The sequence below is a fragment of the Pieris rapae genome, chromosome 9 (genome assembly GCF_905147795.1).
Source record: "Pieris rapae chromosome 9, ilPieRapa1.1, whole genome shotgun sequence".
In the NCBI taxonomy this organism is placed as follows: domain Eukaryota; kingdom Metazoa; phylum Arthropoda; class Insecta; order Lepidoptera; family Pieridae; genus Pieris; species Pieris rapae.
The window spans coordinates 5,881,106-5,901,686 of NC_059517.1; the positions used below are offsets into that span (position 1 = coordinate 5,881,106).

The window sequence follows — 20,581 nt, forward strand, 5'->3', positions numbered from 1 at the left end:
ATGAACTCGTCCTATTGTAATACTCAAATAGGTTTCACACTAGACCGTATACATCATTTTATTAACAAATTTTGTTTGTGATTCCTTATCAGCAATCGCACGACAGTTTTATGGCTTGAAAACTACTTGCGGATTCATATTTTTCCCAGCTTATTTGCATGTTAAATCTTAATTTTGTTGAATAACTTATATGTTTGCAAGCCAAGTAATACTAGCCAAGTAGAATATAACTGTCAACTTTGTTTATTCAAATTCTAACACAAGACTAAAATCTCAAATAAATTTAACAAAATTTGTCTTTCACTATTTTATTCGTCTTATAGTTTATTAAGAATTTCCGACTATGCCAATGGATGTGCACAATTCCCTTTCTATTTTGTGCTACAAACAGTTGCTTCCAAAAAGCAATCAATGTTGAAAGGTGAGATGAGAAAAACTGATCACTATGATCAGCCAGATTTTAGATTTTATTAATATAATACACACAACTTAATCAAACCGGTTCGTATATATCAATGAATCACATACTAGTAAACAATTATTAAAGCATTAAACAGTCATCTCTGAAAGTAAAAGAGAACTTCGTTAAGTGGCTAATAATTCGATAGATACTTTTACTTATACCCCAAAATACTTACTCATTGGGGTCGAAGAAAAAGGCATTCGGATAATCTAGCTAAGATAATTTCCACTCAAGTGTACCGATGTCTTCGCTTAGGGCAACGAGCGACGCCGCGGGGCGCGCTAACTGATGGGGATTTAGTGGGGATCTCTTAATTTATAGCCTTGCGATTTTATTGTGTTAAGCAATAAGCGAATAGATAGTTTCTATAATGGAAAATGCCTGTAAAAATATTTTCAGTAACAAATCTTTCAGCAAAGACACCATCTTAGATCATGCAAAGGTATACTTAAATAATTGATTTAATACATTTTTAAATACTTGGTCAAACTTAAATAAATTAGAGATTCATAGCTATCTCACAATTAGCTTACTTTAACTTTATCTAATACCGTAAATTGTGACATTGTGACATCAATAATGGGTTTTAATCAATAAAATTAATTTAATTTAAGCTAAAAATATACCATAAACTGTAGACCAAACAGCTGTAGCTCCCGCTCTCGCTGCCTTCGTTATCTTAAGCATAGAACAAATGTTATCTACAGACTCATAGCGAGTGAAATAATCTGATTTGTCCATTTGCCGGTCACAGGACATAACAAACGGCCGGTACTTCGATTAACAGAATTGCTTTTTGTTCCTTTATACCGATTATTGTACTTAATACGAGGTGAACATAGTATTATACTTGATATATTGAGCATTTATCTTTATTATACTAAGTGATTTTTACTTCAGTTATTGCTTTGAGATTAAATTATAATAGAATTATACTAACAAGGAGAATTCTAATAAGATTGCTAGCAATTTTAATGATATGCAGTATTAATGTATTTTTGTACTAACTCTTGGATTTATTTAAGTAATGTTGGTATTTAAATTCTAACATAAACGTTAAATAATTGTTAACAAAGAAGTAATTATAATGCTGTGGCTTGTAAAAAGTAAAATATGACATTTTTACTACAATGTTTAGTTTCAAGTAGAATATAGGTCCCTTCACAAATCCCGAATCTATAAAATATTTAAGATAACCAAATGTATGTATTCGAATAGTTTTATGAAATGCACTAATCTATGTAGCCGAATATTTTTTAAAATATTTTTTCTTGATTTTATTGCAATAGGTAACTTAGTCTGGTAACTCAAACGCGGATATATGTAATAATCTATGGTTAAGACGATTACAATTGAATTCGAATTTAGAGCTAGCCGGAATAGTGCGACAAAAAGCTTGTCATGGTAATTTGCCAGTATTTATGGTAACATTTATCGCGTCATCCCCCGATGTGGCCCGGCATTTGTAAAACAGCCGGATTATCGGGAAACCTCCGGCAAAAACAGCCGGCACATAAATTTGCCACAATGATTCATGATTGCAGAAAGTTTTTGCCCAGTCGCTTTAATTGTAAAGTTTTTAATCGATAGGGAATTTTAAATTTTAATGTGCAGTTCGGGAATGGGAAAAGTTTTTATATGAACGTAATTATCACGCTACCTATTTCAATGTTTGGGTTTTACGTAAGGTAAGTAAAGATAAACGTATAATTGGCATTGACCTTTTAAAATAATTATATCATATGTATTTGAGTAATAAATCTGTAAAATAATGTAAGCAGTCTTTGGCTCTGTGTAACAGATTTTGATTATAATATTATGTCGTTTCAAAAAAGTCTATTTTATATAAGGAAATTAATATATCGTATATAGGGTTCCGGCCCTAGACTATTTTACTAAGTATATGGTATCAAGGATTTTGTGTAGATTACGTTTTTTATTAAAAAACAGTGGTGCTACAACCATTTGAGGTCCAGGCCTCAGATTTCTGATCTGACACACGCTGTCGACTTTTTGAGTGTAAGGCACGATGTTTTTCGTCACCGTACGAGCGAGTATTAAACGCGCACATAGAAAACCCAGAAAACCTAAATAGAGGTTTGAACCTTAGACCTCAGGGATGATAGTCGGACGCCGAAGCAACAGGCCAACAACCAATATACCTACTATAGTTTGAGCATATATTGAAAATTTTATGATTTTTCTACTATAAACTCTTAGAAAAAATTCTATAGCCTATATTCATTAGGCATAATGCAGCATTCTAATGGCGAAATAATCTTTCAAATCGGTCCAGAAGCCTTGTAACCTATTTGTAGCGTAGAATTCTTATGAAATATGGAAATGACAACTACTGATATTCCTTGTACACTAAAGGCACGTATGCATGAATGACAATGTCTATGACTACGTCTTACACAAGAAATACTGTAAACTTCATTTGTTTTTCAATATATTAATTCCCCTAAATATCATCATAATTATACCAAAACCCCATTTTAGAGCTTTGTGAACCTTATAGTTTTATACGGGTTAGCCATGTTTTCGTTAAAGCAGCTTTAAGCGAAAATTCAAATTTTCATTCACAATTTCATTACTGTAGCAAAGTTAGCAGTAGTTAACCGCGAAAGATAAAAAGAAAGTTCTAACGAATATTTAACTTTCCACTAATTTTATAGACGGTTAATTAATTACTGCGACTCGTAAATCTTGTTTCGTAAGTTTGAAAGTTTTCCTGTTTTTTGGAATAAATACGAATGTACCCTTACCAAAGACTTTTCGATAGTCGAGTATTTGAATCGAATACGAGTATAATATACGAATACCTATTTAGACTTAGACATAGACATAGATGTCTAAGTCTACGTCTAATACATATTTCATGTTATAGTCATTCATACAAAAATGTGGTCTCCATTAAAGTAACTAATGCAATTACATAATATCGATCGTGATTCAATTATAAAGTGCCAGTGGTATCAGTTCTAAGAAGCCTTTGCAAAGATTTCGCACTGAAAACAAGAAACTTTAATAGTTTAATTAAATGTAAAGAAAGGCCTGTAAAGATGGACATAGAAATGTTGTATGCCATAGTTATTTAAATAAGTTAACTCAATTCTTTAAACCTATTCCTGGATGAGTTTAAATTTCATGAGAATTTTAGGGAAAGCAAAATGTAGTCTAGAAGTTCACCAGAGCTTCACTATTTTACCTAGTTCCGGTCACCGTTCATTCGTTAAAAGAAAAAAAGCTATGAAAAAGTTATATGCAGTATCGGTTTGATAAATGTCTTTCAAACTCAGGTCGGTTGGTGAATTCCGTGAGTTTCATGTTATAAATCATAATATTGTTGTACTGGAGTTGTGAGTAAAGATAATGGTTTCATAGAAACCTTGTGTAGCAGAATATATGTATGTATGTTAAGAAATAGAAGGATGCTATAAGATTTTTCACAACTATGATCGTCCTAATAAGATTTCAATGCAGACAACCTATAAAAGATGGCTTATGTCAAAAGTCGTAGAGGGTAACAACTGAAGCAGAGATAATATGAAATTGCCTTGTAAGCACGTTTAGGTTCCTACATTCAACGCTTTTAAACTGTCAACTGCTGCATATTTTGGATTCGAATTTCAAAAATGTTTGAAGTTTGAATTTATAAATTAATCATTTACATGTATACACAGGTAAATGGTATTTAAAAATCATTGTATATGTATATAGATCACCTACACGTATGGTAGTCGATAACAATCTATTGCTGTACAAAACTAGTATATCCTATAGAACTGACTTCTAGTCTATCTATACTATCATTAATTACGAATGATGAGCACTTCAATGCACGTCGTTTGTGCTTTGGCTCCTAATTTGATTATTTGTTTTTCAGTATTTCATCAAACACCTATATTTAAATACTTAGTTTAATTGTCTTTAATTGTTTCAGGTATGATCAATATGGTATCAAAAAATGGTAATGAATGAAAAAATGGTACCAGCAATTATTCGTAAGTAAAAAAAATAAGTTCCTCTATTTTATTATTATTAAAAAAAACAAACCAGTATTATATATAATAAATGAAACATTTATTAAACAAAGGAAAAGCCAAGTTGAAGTCATCTGTCTTTATTTCCAAACATTGGGTATAGGGACGGTGCAAATTGATTGATAGAGCTTTCAGACATTGTACAATTCAACCAAATTTGGTTAAATATTTTGAAAAATATTTTATTCATAAACCTCTGTTGTATAAATAAAAGGTATCACATTTTTAAGGGAAACAGAAACGTCTACAATATTATTATTATTTTATATTCAATTTAGAAAGTATTATCAATTCTATATAATAAATCCTTTTTACCTTGATGTCCGTATGATGAATTAATAAATAAACTTCTTATGTCATATGTTAGTATATATTTGCGAATATTTTTTAATTTTTTTTTGTTTATTTTCCTTTGGCATAGGTAAAATAAGGCCAAACCTAACTTAATTGACATAAAATATCATCCATAAACTGAATTTTACCCTTAAATTGAAAGTTATAAGCCTACATTCTTGTTGTGTAATATTTCAGACGTGTTTTTAAACTGCCCCTCGTTTAGGGATGAACTCCCATTTTTTCCTGTACTAATCCGACAATCCCGAAAATGGAGTAGTCAATTAAATGGACCTCTCGCTTTTGGGGTCTACTTAAAATTTTATAAAACATATTCCTTGTTTTTACTGCGTCTGCAATGTTATTGAGGTTGATATATATTATCAGATATACACATAAAGTATATTTCGTTAAATAAAATTGAGATTTCTAAAGCTAACTTATATTCATTCCATATAGAAATATAAATTATCCTGCCAAATATATATGTATTTTATTCAACTGAAAAGAATATTGAATATTTATTTTTAAAGCTAGATTATTATATATATTTACACTCAACCTTCATACTAACAATAATAATTCAAAATAAATTGTTACAGTAGCAACTATTATTCTCTGTGGCAGTGTAGATACTTTTAATTCTGGCGGCATTTCTTCGACGTATTGCGATACATACCTATTCGTTGAATAAAACGTATATGTAAATAAATGTTAACATACATTGCCATAACCAATCTCTAACTTTATCTAAAAATTCCTTATCTCCAACGGATAAACCAATGTTTTCAAAAGGGCAATCTTTGTTATGAAAGCAAAATTCTTAAAATCATATTTAAAGCCCTAATCGAAGATTCCCACGAGTAAAATTCCCTATTACAGGGGTGGACGCATCTTGCAGCACTCATATCTATTTCGCGCCAACAACTAACAAACATTGTAAAGTCGACCTTATTCTTACTGACATAAAAACTGTTACCAGTTCTTGAGTTAAAACGCAAATTTGCAGTTCAAGCAGGAAAACACGGCACTTACAACTTTATTTTAACACGTATAAGATCGTGAATAGTTTGTGTATGTAGCTATAAAAATCAGTTACAAGTGTTTGAAATGACGTAGCAGTACATTTGAGAGGTCGTCCCTTAGGAATAGAGCTCATAACATTAAACGGGTCAATGGACAGGTAAATAATATAATGCAAACGAATTTAATACGCCATTGATACTGTAGGGGGAGGGCTGTATAGGTCACGAGAATTATTTGATTAAAACTTTATCTATTGTTATTTAAATTTACTCTAACCGTACCATACATTCTGTAAACGACTTTTTCATTGCGTATCTACTAGAATAAATATGTGTCACAAACCTCAGATTTATTTTAAAAAGCAACACAAAGTCACACAAAAAATTCTTCCGTATAGTATTACGCGATCTTTCCTATAAATTGCAAAACAATTTGAATCCCACAATATACAAATAAAACACAAATAATATTCACGTTAAATAGTGGCCTATTTGAACATAGAGTAATACAGAATTACCCGCACAAGGCAAAACATTTAATTGGCAGGTAAATGACGTTACAAAGGAAAGATCTTCCACTACATTATAATAAACGTCTCTCACTACTTGAATTACAAACATTGTTCTAGGTTTGTTGACTTAAGGCATAATAGTATTAAAGCCTTCCTTTAATAAATAAAGTTATATATGTAAAAAAATTATGAGAAGTAAGAAAAAAGGAGTGTAAATAAATAAAAAAACTTTTATCATTTTTCAATTCGTTCATTCGAAATAACTGTCGTTGATCGTTCAAATTAAGCAAGACTATGCCCAAGTTACTTAAGTTACTTAACTGATCACGGTATCCCTTATTCGACGTCATTAAATTCGAACCTGTAGGCATCCCTACACATCGGCAAAGAAGATGAGTGTGTAGGCCAAGATAAAAAGCCGATGTAAAAAAACTATCGGTACTCTTTTAAAAAAGCAATTCATCAAGTAGTGATTAATGTTCTTATAAAATAATCTATTTCGAAAAAAAAAGAGAATTATTTGGTTGACTCTTTGTTGTTACTTCCTTAATTTAATGCTTTATAAAACCACTTGAAAACTATTTGTTACTACATGAGTTATGTTGAAAATAATCATAAATAGAATTATGAAGCAAGTTTCGCTTGCTTCGGATTAAAAGCTTGAAATGTATTGGCTATCCAAAGGCATATAAACTGCTATAACGCTATTGATTACGGCATTGAATTTACTCTCAAGAATAGTATAACGCTAAACTTTAAATTAACTGTATCCTACAGTAAGCTGGCTACATAAAATGTGCTGAAGACAGTCTAACAAGGTAACTAGCCCAACTCCCGGCCAAGATTCAACCAGAGACAAACTCTCTAGACACTTGGGAAGTGTTTGCGAAAAATAAATAGTTCATCGCACGTTCTTGATTTGGAGAAAAATACGTCAACTTTGGTGTTTTAGTGTAAAGTTTTCTCAGATATATTTTGACTACTCAGAACTTGCAATAGCCTTGCTTGAAGTTTTCTTACATTATTTGTAATTGAATAGTTGATTAGACTAACTTTATCTGATACATTATTATAAAATATTATTGGTAATAAAAAATATTTTACATTAATATTGATTTTTTTAATTTTTTTTCATTATATTTATTTGTAGTACCACACTCTTAACAGAGTGCATTTTGCGTAGAAAAATCTAAACCAAACACAAAGAATTACTGGGCATTCCATATTTTATATATTTTATTTTATTTATTTACACTTCGTTGTTTTACATATATACAAATTCATGCATGTAAAAAAAACAAAAAAGCAGATTACATAATTTATTGAGCAACGGGCGGCCTTATCGCTAACAAGCGATCTCCTCTAGGCAACACTATTATGGAACAATAAAAAAAGAAACACTTAAGCACTTACTAAAAACAAAAAAAAACAAAAATGTTTTACTTTATATTTTATTGTAAACAAGACATGTATTAGGAGAACTTTGGAAATTGTTGAAACTTACGCATCCATTTGATAATGGATTATCTAAAGACCGGATATCTTAAGTGGATGTCTAAAGTCCGAAATATCGTATTGTTCCCTCAAAGAAGGGAAAGGATTGCAAATGAGGCCGACGCAAATGACTGCCTCTCAGGTCCTCCTTTTAATTAATAGAGGAAATTGTTTGTCAAAGCCAGCTTTTCTTTTGCTCAAATTACTTTGACAATCTAAATCTTAGTTAAATTCTTTTAGCTATTATTAATATAATTTTGGTTTTGAATTGCATATGAGAGAAACATGATCTACTTTAAAAAATTGTTACTTCGCAGTTTTTACATAAATTAGTTTTGTGGTTATTGGAGGTTTCAGATGCAAATGGGCAAATGGTCGTTGCCCCTGTAAAGAATGTCTATAGTGACTAGTTGTTGTAGGTACATATATCACGCATAATAACGTATTAAAAAATAAAGATATAATATATGGCATTTTACCTAATATAATTTCTATTCCCGTAACGCATTACGCATAACGCAGGCATTATAAAGTATTAGTCCAAATGTGGTATGGACTCATTTCTGCGTTTGTTACATTAATGCTTTTCAGGCGAAGACAAAAGGCCTTATGTGACCAGCAGAACCGAAATAATTAGGCAGTCCATAAGACAATTTGAAAACTAACCCTTGTCTTGTTTTTAAACGTGAAACAATTTATTCAAAGCAGGCCAAGGCAAATGGCCTTGTGTGACCAGCAGAACCGAAATGATTAGGCAGTCCAAAAGACAATTTGAAAACTAGCCCTTGTCTTGTTTTTAAACGTGAAACAATTTATTCAAAAAACCAACTAACTACGATTTTTTGCCCAAGCTTTTCATTGAAGATCTCTCGGAAAACAAAATAATTTCAGTACCCTTGAAGTTTCTGGAAATCAGTACAATGCAATTCCGGCCTACTAGGCGCACAGCAATGACTAGGAAGCCACGAGATGCACCTCTGAATCCTGAAGTTCAATTCAGTAGCGCATGAAACGTGGAGGGTCGCACACGTATCGCCCTGTCTTGTACTTCGTGTCGTGTATATAGGCGTGGGTGTAGTGTTTGTGGTTAATTCTGAGGTTCGTCGTATATTATGTTTCTTAAAAATATTTTCAATATTTACGTAAAAATCCTACGACGTTAAAATACATTACTTTAAATATAATTACAAAGTTAAATTAAATTATTCCAATAATTAATATCAAAATAGATTAAGTTTTAAGAAAATATAATAAAGAAAATGAAAATATGTAAAAACGTAAAATATATAAAATTATTGTACACTTTCCTACAAAATATAATAAAATGCTTCTCGTGTGCGATAAAATAGCAATTAATTTTTTATTATAGTTACTTTTATACCCCTACAAAAATAATATTTATTATTTCATTACAACCTAAAAAACTGATTAAATTTTTCTATGCACATTATTTAACCACGTGGCATAACGCCCCTTTGAAGGTTGTATTTATATTGTTGGAATCCTTCCTGATCTGGAAAAGGAATTAAATACATTTATTTAAATACAAAATAATTCAGTGAGTTGTTTTACATTAAAGTTTAGCTAAAAACGTTAATAAAATTAACTTAATAGTTTTTTGATCAAAAATTTATCTTAAAAAAATTGCTTATAAAAATCATTATCGTTCTTGTTTTTCTTTTTTTAAATATAAATATATTTAAAAAAAGTGACCGAACTAGAATTGCAGCATGATATCCGCAAAAGCGGACGGCACTGCATTATGTACAGTTGCCCTGCGGTCTTGTCTGCGATTTTACAGAATTCCTGTAAGTTTTTCAAGAGCTTTTCATTTTGTCATGATACTATGGAAAATTCAGTATGAAGCCTTTATAAGTGACGATTGCACTTGAACTTTTCACAATAATAATTTAGTCATAAAAGGCGCGTTGAACATTTTACAACAAGAAACATTATTTATTGTGATTTTATTTATTTTAAATTATGAATATTATTTTAGTTTAAAAATTCTTAAAATTAACTCTAATAAAGAAAAATAAATTAAACTATCTCAATTCAGTATATATATGTATATTTCACAAGATAAATATTGTGTGTATTTTTCAGTCAAATACTCAAACATTCTTGCCGGGTCACGCCATCGTAAACTATTTCTTCAACGTTTAGGGGAGAACAAAACTAGCGAACTAATTAATTGTACCGAGTAACTATGTAAATGCACTGCCTGCGTGAAATAGGAGGCTCAGACACACGCAGATACCGTTTATTACGTAAAAAATTAAACTAAAAGTATGGTTTCTTTCACGTATATTGGCCAATGAAGATTTTAAGTAGTAAATCTACACATGTTATAAATTGAAGATTATGTGTTTGAATCCTAAGTTATTCCTGATAAACAAAGACTGGAATATTTTTTTATAGTTTTTTTTGGGGTTTGTGTGTAATTACGATCGTATTTAACCCAAGGTCTGAAAAATATCAATAAAATTCCTAAATCTTATACGCTAAGGAAACTATTAGCAATAGTTCAAAGTCATAGACAGCATCAATATCTACAAAAAACCGCGATATCGTATACCGTATGTATATGAAAATAATATAAGTTAATTTACTGGGAATAGGCTTAGGCAATCGAACGAACAGGTGCTATGGCTGAATAAATGCGAGACGGCAGAGCACAGCTAGTATATTATTTAACTATGTATCAAACATTTACATAATACGTTGGACCTGGGTAAGGCACCCATGGTTACATGGTAATCGTGTCAATAGTAGTGAGTGCAGTTAAAATATTATATAGAACCCATGTAAATCTTAACAAATGCGTAATGTCTTAATTAATAAATGTGTGTAACGAATAAAATGCCTATTTTATTAGTTGACTGAGATATTAATAAGCTAAATAAGCCAAAACTATATACAGTTTAAATTCTGTTAACATTGTGTAACTGGTCTTTACCTTAATAAAATGTATAACAATTAATATAAAATATACTCATTGTAGAGATAAAATAATAAAAATATACTCTTTCGTACAGTGTGTAGCCATAATAAACGCGATCGTCCGACAACATACGCTAATGAAATTTATAAACCATAAACCGTAGAGTGTAATAATCATAAAGCCCCGCCGGTCTATGCATCAGGGTAAAAGGTAACTTGTAGGTTTAGCGTCAATTGTGTGTGTAAGAATGTGGAGAAAGAGGTTTCTTTTATAAATTGGTCCTTTTCTATGAACAACGAGACTATTACTTTACGTATCGCTTATTTTTTAACATTTTACACTAGTTTCACAAACATGGCTAATACTTTTGTATTATTCCAAATTTCAATCAATAGTATTAAAAAGAGACCTTTTCGATTTTCTAGGGATTTTACAGTATGGCGTACATTCAGTATTGCGTTTGTTCATTAATTGTTTCTATTCAGAAAATTAAATCCCAGAGACTGCAGGGTCATTTCCTGAATAAAAAGAATTATTTAGAATTATTGCTAATTATTTATTAGCACGATTTGATAGATGCAAATGACCAAATATCGAAATTTTGGAAGCACCCAAAGTTGGTAAATTAATTAAACTTCGCGCTTGTCATTAGTAATGATAACGACATTTCGATTCACGCTGTATGACCTCACTCCAGGTCACGACGGAACACATAATTGAAAACATTGAAAATTTGCTCGAAAGCTCTGCAAATAATATGTCCTCTGAATAATTACATTTATTTTTTGCCGTACGCATATTTTATTTTGTTGATAAATATTTTTGTGCTATTTTTTTTTACATTAATATATATAATTATTTTTAATATGGTTTAAATAAGAAGCGAAATTGTTCCATTCGTTGATGAATGAAATGGACGCATGATGCGATGACCAAGGGAAATAGAGATCCATATATATATATATATATATATATATATATATATATATTGTATGAACAAAAAAGGACAATAGAATTTAAAATAAAAGATGTATTTTTGTTTCAATTCATATATCGTAATATAATTTTGTACACCACACTTATTTCTAATTCATTACTTATATAAGTATTTACATGAATTATTCTTTTAATATTCATTCAAGGGGAAAATTATAAATCACACCTTTGAAGAGCACTACACATATTCAAAGTGACAATCGCTCAAACACGATAATTCCGCTTCAGTACCTCACAAAGGGAGCCGAACGTACTTCAAGACGTTAAAAATTTATGACTAGCACTTTGTGCTTTTATTGTCGTCGTCTGACGTCACGATAATTAAAATAGACCTTCCTAAGCACTGAATAAATTATAAAGTTCGCACCCAGACGCTGGTGATTGTTTTTGGAACGCGAGTGCATTTAATGTTTTGTAAAACATATTTTATCTTTACTCCATTCTTTGTTTAGTTCATCTATTTAAAGCAAAATTATAGCTAGAATGTGCAAATATTATAATTCTGTGTGAAGTTAATATTTTCCACAATAGTTGTTGTGAATTCAGAAAGATAATTCACGGTGAAGACTTGCAACCTAAATTACTTATTTTAATTAATTTTTTTTGTCATTAATTTTAGTATGTGTATTGTGTGTGGTTTGATATTTAGTGTAAAATGCTGTGTACAGATGTAATTGGATTTCAGGTTTTCAAATGTTGTTTAGTGTGTAATAACTGTTTGTATCTTATCAATCTGTTTTCTGTTTCTGTACCTAAATGTAAAAAATAAAATGAAATGAAATAAATATTTTTTATAGCACAAAGTAGTCGTAGCACAAATAATATGCATTAGACTTTAAATGCTTTTTATGAGGATTTAAGATATTATATATATGGAGATAGTAACACCGTTCAGCTATATTATTTCATAAATTGATATCAAATTTCATATCTCCAGTCATAAAAGTGTAGCTTGGCTTCGATATAAACTAACAAATAAACCAGCGGGAAACGCCATCAAAATCAATTTTCTTAAAAGCTCCGACACCTTTATAGCCAAGACGTAAAATGGACGATGAAAATACATATTACGGCTTCAAAATAAATGTTAATTAAAACACTACTTTTTTATTACATTAATTACCACGTAATAATTTAATAAGGACTCGTTTGCAATAAAAAAGAACAAATTTTATTGATATTAGAAATATGAGTTTTAGCTTTGTGTGTTGTAAAATCTTTTTATTGGACTTTTTTTTTCGAATAAACCTATTTGTTTAATATGATAGCCTAAATAAAAGTACATGCATTTAATGACATGAAATAAATTACACTATAGTTATTATTCATTTATATACACATTTATATAAATTTCAGTTAAAGTAAACAAAATAGTTTTGTAACTATATTATTATTATAATCTATTTTAAAAGTTGTGCCCAGGTCGAATCATAATTAACGAAACGTCATTCGCTCAGATTAAACGTAATTCATGTATAATTCTAATTGAAGTCAAATATTAATACCCCAATAATTCCTGTTACACAGAACTTGATTTACATGGCACGTGGTAGAGCACTAAAATTAATTACATTCGAGCCTTTTCGGAGTAACTTGACAACTAAAATCACTTTGTTACGACTTCAACGCTTTTCCTTAATTAGTCATCAAACGGTAGAACTTCATTTAAGGATATAAAGTTCATTTCTAAAGTACTTTAATTTTGATTGGATATTTTCAAAAGTTCTATTAGATCAATGTTAGTCATTAAATATTAACCAAAAATCCAGTTCAGACTTCAAAAATACAAGCCTCAATTTTCGAATTAAATTGATTGACTAAAAAAAATATTTACAAACATATTAATGCTCCCGTATACAGGAGGTTAAATTCTTGCCATATTTATGTATAATTTTTATTCGAACAGAAACTTAATATACGTCAGAACCTCATTTAGTTTAAACTAATAGTTATATCGTATCTAATAAAGTGTATATTAGACGTTTAAAAATGTGTGTAATAATTTATATTTAATCCCGTGAAATGGCCTCTTTCTCTCATCAAGAAACCCAGTCAAGTCCAGCGAAGGAGCTACCAAGGTAATTCTAGCAATTTATTGTAGCTTTTAGTAAGTTTATAGTTTAGTTATTTATTTATAAGCTGGCGTAACATTTTTTACCTTGTATGTTTTATAGTGAGAATTACATTACTTACATTAATGCCTATCATGAATATATATATCACCTTCTTTATAAAAGTCAGCTGCTAACTCTGAGATATATGATCGAACTCGGGGCTGAGGGGTTTTCAAGAAACGGTTTTTTATTAGAAGGTAAGGTTTGTGGAGTCATCACCATTTAAATCATTTGTAGTTATCAATATCGTGTTCTCGGATATTCATATATTCATTTCTAAACTACCGACTATATATTTATCTATGTTAATAAAATCAATAAAATTACGCTTTTTTATATATAAATCTTTACCGTAGATTTTTGAAATTTACGTAGGGAAAAATATTATTTCGGCTTGTATGTCTTATTAAAGTAAGAATATTAATAATCTTTACCTGCCAATAGACCTAGATATACGATTATAATAGCGAAGCGATATTTTTGTTATTTATTTGTGTTCACAATTTTTAGGGAATTATCCCTGAAAATTCTTAGCGCTGATGTGACTAAAAAATACTAATGAAAGAACCAATTAAATAGGTGAAATAATAACATAAAACGTATGATAGTATTTCGAATATTTTATAAAAACTTAACGATTGTGCTAAAATGTAGGCATTTTGCATATAATTTTAATGATATTGTATGAATTTGTCAAACTGATTTGCAATTTGTATCCCATATTAGCCACCAAAGCCACTAAAATATTTCAATCAAACATTAATCAACATTCGATCTATTCAGAAATATTATCAATTTGTCCCTATTATGTTACCGATTCAAATTATTGTAATTTTTTGTATCGTAACTACGTAGGGGTGACAAACTATTGGCGCGAAAATATTCTGAATTATGTACTTTCAAAATTGTTTTGACTTGATGTAATTAATCATCACTTTAAGTTTAACTTTAATATCTAAACTTCTTATTAAACCTATTTAAATAGGCTAAAATAATGGTAAATAATTAATAAATAATTAATCAAATTATACTATATATTTGATTGTTGCGATTACTAATAAACTTTCTAAGATAATTAACCAAATTAATTACTAATTTTTTTAGGAATAATCGGCGACAATGTGGCCTTAATATAATTAAGCATTAAAAAACATCTGTTTACCTCGCATTACTCCTAAAATAAAGAAATCCCTTTTATCCAGAACTCCAACTTGAAAAATATCTTAATTTTTTTTCAGCTAAAATAAATTTAAACTCTTTGTTACGCTTAGTCAAGCAAATACATACCAAAAATTTGGGCTACCATTATCTTACAAAAGTCGTTGCACAAAGAATATTATAATACTATATTGATTTACTTGACTAACGCATGTGGCGTATAACCGAAAGAATGTGTAAGTTCTTAATAATATAAAAATGAAAGTTAGAGCATGCCATAAGTGCCTAAATAAACCAATTAAAGATTATATTGTATTTTGTTTTTAATTTTCCCTTAAACGTTAGAAATAATCTATAAAATGTAAAAAAGCACCGAAAAACCCTTAAATAAGGTTTTACATTACATTGAGATTCGAACAAGATGAAATACCAAGATGCTTTGTAATACTTTACATTCGATCCTAAAAACTAAACTAAAATACACTATTTATTATGTACTGGTAAGCTTCATAGAACAAAAACGAATGAAAAAAATCCTTACAAATAAACTAAATAAGACGCAGGTTGACCACCGCTGTCTGTTCAATAGCAATCTATGGGCACGTCAAATTAGTTTATCTGGCACTTGGACACTCGCCAGAACTGGCTTATCTGTTAGATAATTGTGAACGATCGTTTTCGACAATTGATTGAGTGCTGTAATTATTTTTAAACTATTTTCAGATGTATTGTAACTGTGATGCATCATGAAAGAAACGTAATTACTCTTGTAAAAATAGGTTAAAGATAAAGTTTAGTTTTGTCAGGAATTAAATATTTAGTTTACGAATTTGTCACCAATTAAGAATTATTCTTCAACACATGAAACGTATTTTGTTTGTGTTTGTTTAAAGTAATTTATTAATAGGTATGTCACACAAGTTAATGTTTTTATGCCACTTTTTCGGACTTTTGATATTCTAATGAAAATTGATTCATCTCGATAAGTAATATGAATATTTGACCTATCCTTGGCTTACAAAATCTTACCTAGCTTACAATAACTCAGTGATATAACAATTGCCCAATTTAACTGCACGACTGGTCCAATTGTTAATAGGTCACGGCCCTTTTATACAATACTTTTAAACTTTGGGCCAATGCAAAACTGACCTGAACTGAAAACATTGGTGGACTGTCCAGCGTATGGGGCATTCTGGTACGAACTAGAGCAGAAAACAAACGTTCATAGCCCCCGATTAATGACACAACCCAAATATAGATTGTAACTGGAGAATCTTTGCGAGCGAATAGTTCGATTGAAGATTGAAGTACAATTATGTAATATATCTTAAGAAAGTCTCTTCTATGTTAAGGAAGAGGTAAAAACTAAATTAATTAAAAAAACTATCTGCCGGCTTACAAAATACTATCTATGTAACCAATTTGTTGCGCAGACGAATCATTTGACAGCTCAATCATCCAGATCAGGTCCACGAAAGAAAGGCCCTTAACCGTCTAACGGAATTTTTGTCGGAGATGTCACTCAAAAAATTCAAAGCTAATGTGTTTTTATACATTTTATTGCATAAAAATAACTCCAATTTAATGCTGTTATAACCCTAAATTAATTGTACAAAACAGGTGATCAGCCGTCTTTGTCTCACACATGTGTCGAGAACCTCATGTGTTCAAAGAGAAGATGAGAACACGAGAGGTTTGAGACACCGGTTTCTTTACCGAAAGAGCAAGCTTGTAGTTCAATCTGCTTATAGCATATTTGAACTAATAAAATTTAATACGTAACCCCCAATGAAATAACTCGCGAAGTAAGTAGATTTAGTCAGTAAATCGATATTAAGCACGCTGAATACAAAATTTATCGATCAACAAATCCTGTGGCGTTCGCAAATCGACGGATGAAAATAAAAGTGAAACGTTTACGAATGTTTGGTCGAAACGTTTTGTACTGTTGGAAACTGTAATTATTGTGCGCATAAAGGCTACTCCGCCAGTATACAACTAAACAAAATGCTTATTCGAAAGGGACAGAAGTATGGAAACATAAATAAAAATGAGTAAGGTTTGATTACGTACACACGTACAGTATAGGCTGGAAACTGAAAGTATCAAACGAGAATGTTCTTAATCGAGTTAGAATGTCGAAAAAACTTATGCAGAACATCAAACAACGGAAAGTTGACTGCCATGACCGATATCAACTCCTCCAATTAATTATGGATAATATCCAGGTTAGAGGATTTGGTAGAAGGAAATATCATGACTTCGTTACGTTAGGGAGTGGACGGGTTTTGCGCCTGCGGAAGAGTTGCTGCATCTGGCACAGGATAAGACACGCTTCACAAGCCTGACTGCCCTCCAGTAACGGAAAGACACCAAAATAAGAATAAGATATAATCAAACCCTCATAAACGTATACTAGTAACAAAGAGAGTTTAGTTTTGACTCCTATGAAAAAGTTAAACGAGATATTTTTTTTATCTGTGTATTAGAAGCACATAAACAGACTGCGTCTTTGGACGCACCAACACAGTTAAATTTGTTATTAGATAGGTGATAGGGGTTCTTACTAAAGTCATTCTCTTTATTGTGTCAAATATGTTGCTTATGGTATAAGAGTTTCGGGGTCTCGGGTTTCAGGACGGGGTAAACGCGAGTTACCGGAGTGCCTCCAAGTTTAATGAGTCTTTTTGATATACCAACAAATATTTATGTATCCTAAGTTCTGCAATGATAATGAAAGTTGCTGTAGGATTTTTTTAGATTTTTTTAATAACTAAATAACTCTTTAACACTCAAATATTTGAGTATATACATTATTTACAATTTTATTCACAGACATAGTATTAGTAATATATGCCAGTAATTGGATAATTAAAACAAATTTAAAAAGCTTGGTCCCTGTGTGTACCTTTAACGCTCGAAGCATTTCCTCGCTGTATTGCGATACATATTATGCTATACTCGTTGAACGACGAAAGCACCAGTCTACCAGGTGCCAACATTTATTATCTTTAAGAAACAAAATAGAACCTCTTATATTGTAGCCGCTAATTATTTTCTGACTGCTGTGAGGCCGCGTCTGAATTTTGCCTGTCATTGGGAGATGAGAACAGAAGTTACATCCCATACCAAAGACTATCCTATCCTTTAAAGGATCCAAAACAATCCATCCGGCCGCTCGCCATCCTCTCTTTTAATGATTAGTATATGAAAGGAACCGAACTTTGTATCGAAACTTCGATGCGACATCTGCTCTATACAGTGCAGATGAAAATTGTCAGCAATAATCGCTTAAAAGCTAAAAAAGTCTAGATTTCGCGTATTCACATTTGTAGGGTTGTGTAATTATTCTTTAATTCGAAAGTATGGCAATGTTTAAATGGAATCTAAATGTAGGTTGAAGTATTTCCGAACCAATTCGACTTAGGGTCCTTCAAGAAAAGAGCGTACCAATTCTTAAAAGGCCGGCAACTCACTCGCAAGCCCTCTGGCATTGAGAGTGTGCATGGGCGGTGGTATCACTTAACATCAGGTGATCCTCCTGCCCGTTTGCCCCCTGTTCTATAAAAAAAGGTATTAAAATTAATTTTACTATTAAATACGATATCATTATTATTAACTCGATAACTTTTTAAAATATAATTTACTGTAATGGAACGTTTTTAACACTTTAAATGTAACCTTCTTTCATCATTCTGCTATGTCTTGAATTATTATTGTATGTTTGTCCACGAATTTCTCGAAAACTAAAATTCATCAAGATGCTTCTTTTTTCTTTAAATCAGGCATAGTTTGCATCTCTTATATCTCTTATCTCTTGTTTCAGTTTCATCATACATTATCTGTTATAAAATGGAATATTCTCAGTAATTAAAGGATTACACGTTTAAAAACTTATCCATGAATAAATTCAAAACAATTTTTTTTTTCTATACGTAGAAATTCTCCTGGATATACATTTTATTGAGTATCTATATACATGAAGGTCGATTCCAAAAATATTGTTCCTGATTCAAAATATAATGTCTACCTTTTTTGTACAAACTAGCTTATTTGTAGCAACCCTAAACGTAGGGTCCATTGCCGGATGCAAAATCAATACTGCAGTAAAGCTTACAGTCTTGTTTTAAAAATGTTTTCTGCTTAAATGTTTATTTGGAAAACATTTCGGGTATCCCTTTGTTCATGTTAATTGTTTTATTCGCGTTTAACACATTCACTTACAGTACTTTGCTGCTATTTGCTGTTTTATACTTCTTAATAATAAACGCTTCATTATACATAATAATAATCATTGTACGTGCGCAGTGTTCATCAAGTTGTTTAAGCCTTTCCTCTCAATCCTAAGGTCGTGTGAATCACGGCTGTGTACCAATAGATTTTTATATCTATGTGTGCGTTTCGTACTCCGTCGTACGAACAGCCTTAAAATTTACGGCGTATGTCAGGCACAGAAGTCTGATCACCTACTTGCATGTTAAAAACATACCACGACACATATACAGAAAACTGAGTTTTTGTGTTAATTGTAGACTATGTGTGCGTGTGTGTCAATACAAAAACAACCACTAAATCCTCCAGTTCTAAATATATATAGTTATGTAGTCATAGTATAACAAAACCCATGATGACGGCAGATATTAAGAATTTTGTATACAATATCAGATTGCGATTCAAATTTTTTAGTTAATAGTTAATTTATAAACAGAAGTATGTATGTTATATATTTATTGATAATAAGTTACCCTGTAAAACCCTGACTGCAGGTAACTCGCTTTATATAAGCAGAGCAGTAGTTTTAATCTACAAAATTAAAATATATAAATCAACCATATCTTTTGATAAATTACTATTAAATGGAATCATTACATGATTGTACATTTTTATTTAATAATGATAAGCAGAATTTGACCCGTGACCCGATCCCGACATCGACACCGAACACCGTGAAATCTTCGTTACCATAATGTGTACTGGAACCTTATTTCAATGTACAAAACAATATGATGTAACATATTTTCCTTGCTAATACTTATTGGTGTAACAAATTCATGGCTATTGTCGAGCGGTAACAGCTTGCATACTAAATTAGATATTTGCGTACCTTGTTCAAACGCTGTATTGCAGGTGCAATTCTGTTTTAGACATAACTTTGTTAGTTAAATGTAGTATGTATTATCAAACGTAAATTCATACACAGCAAATGATTTTTTTAGATTTGACCAACAAAAGTTGTTAAATTTGTTCAACAATTTAAAAAAAAAATTCAAGCTTAAATTTCTAAACTAAACACAAATGAAGTGATTTCCCTGTTTACAAACAATTTATAACAAAATATATCTCTAATTTATATATATATAATATATTAAAATTACATTGAACCTAAGTTCATAAGATGTATTTATTTCGTGGCGAGACTAATATGAGCAATAGTCTTCAATACACAACGATATACAGATCGTTCAGATAAGCAGGTAGGAGCTAGTACAAATA

General features: G+C 30.7%; 1 protein-coding gene across 2 annotated transcripts in view; it reads left to right on the forward strand.

The window, feature by feature from the left end:
* The window catches only part of LOC110996284 (kinesin-like protein CG14535), a 194,721-nt gene that overhangs the window by 107,295 nt on the left and 66,845 nt on the right, over positions 1–20,581 (forward strand). The window contains exons 1-2 of one of the 2 annotated variants that reach the window (XM_022263880.2): positions 8,913–8,971; positions 13,720–13,891. The exons of the other annotated variant lie outside the window; for it this stretch is intronic. Coding sequence (XP_022119572.2) covers positions 13,836–13,891 — 56 coding nt within the window. The 5' untranslated portion in view covers positions 8,913–8,971; positions 13,720–13,835. Of the gene's footprint in view, positions 1–8,912; positions 8,972–13,719; positions 13,892–20,581 lie in introns of those variants that run through there. 2 annotated transcript variants of the gene reach the window in all.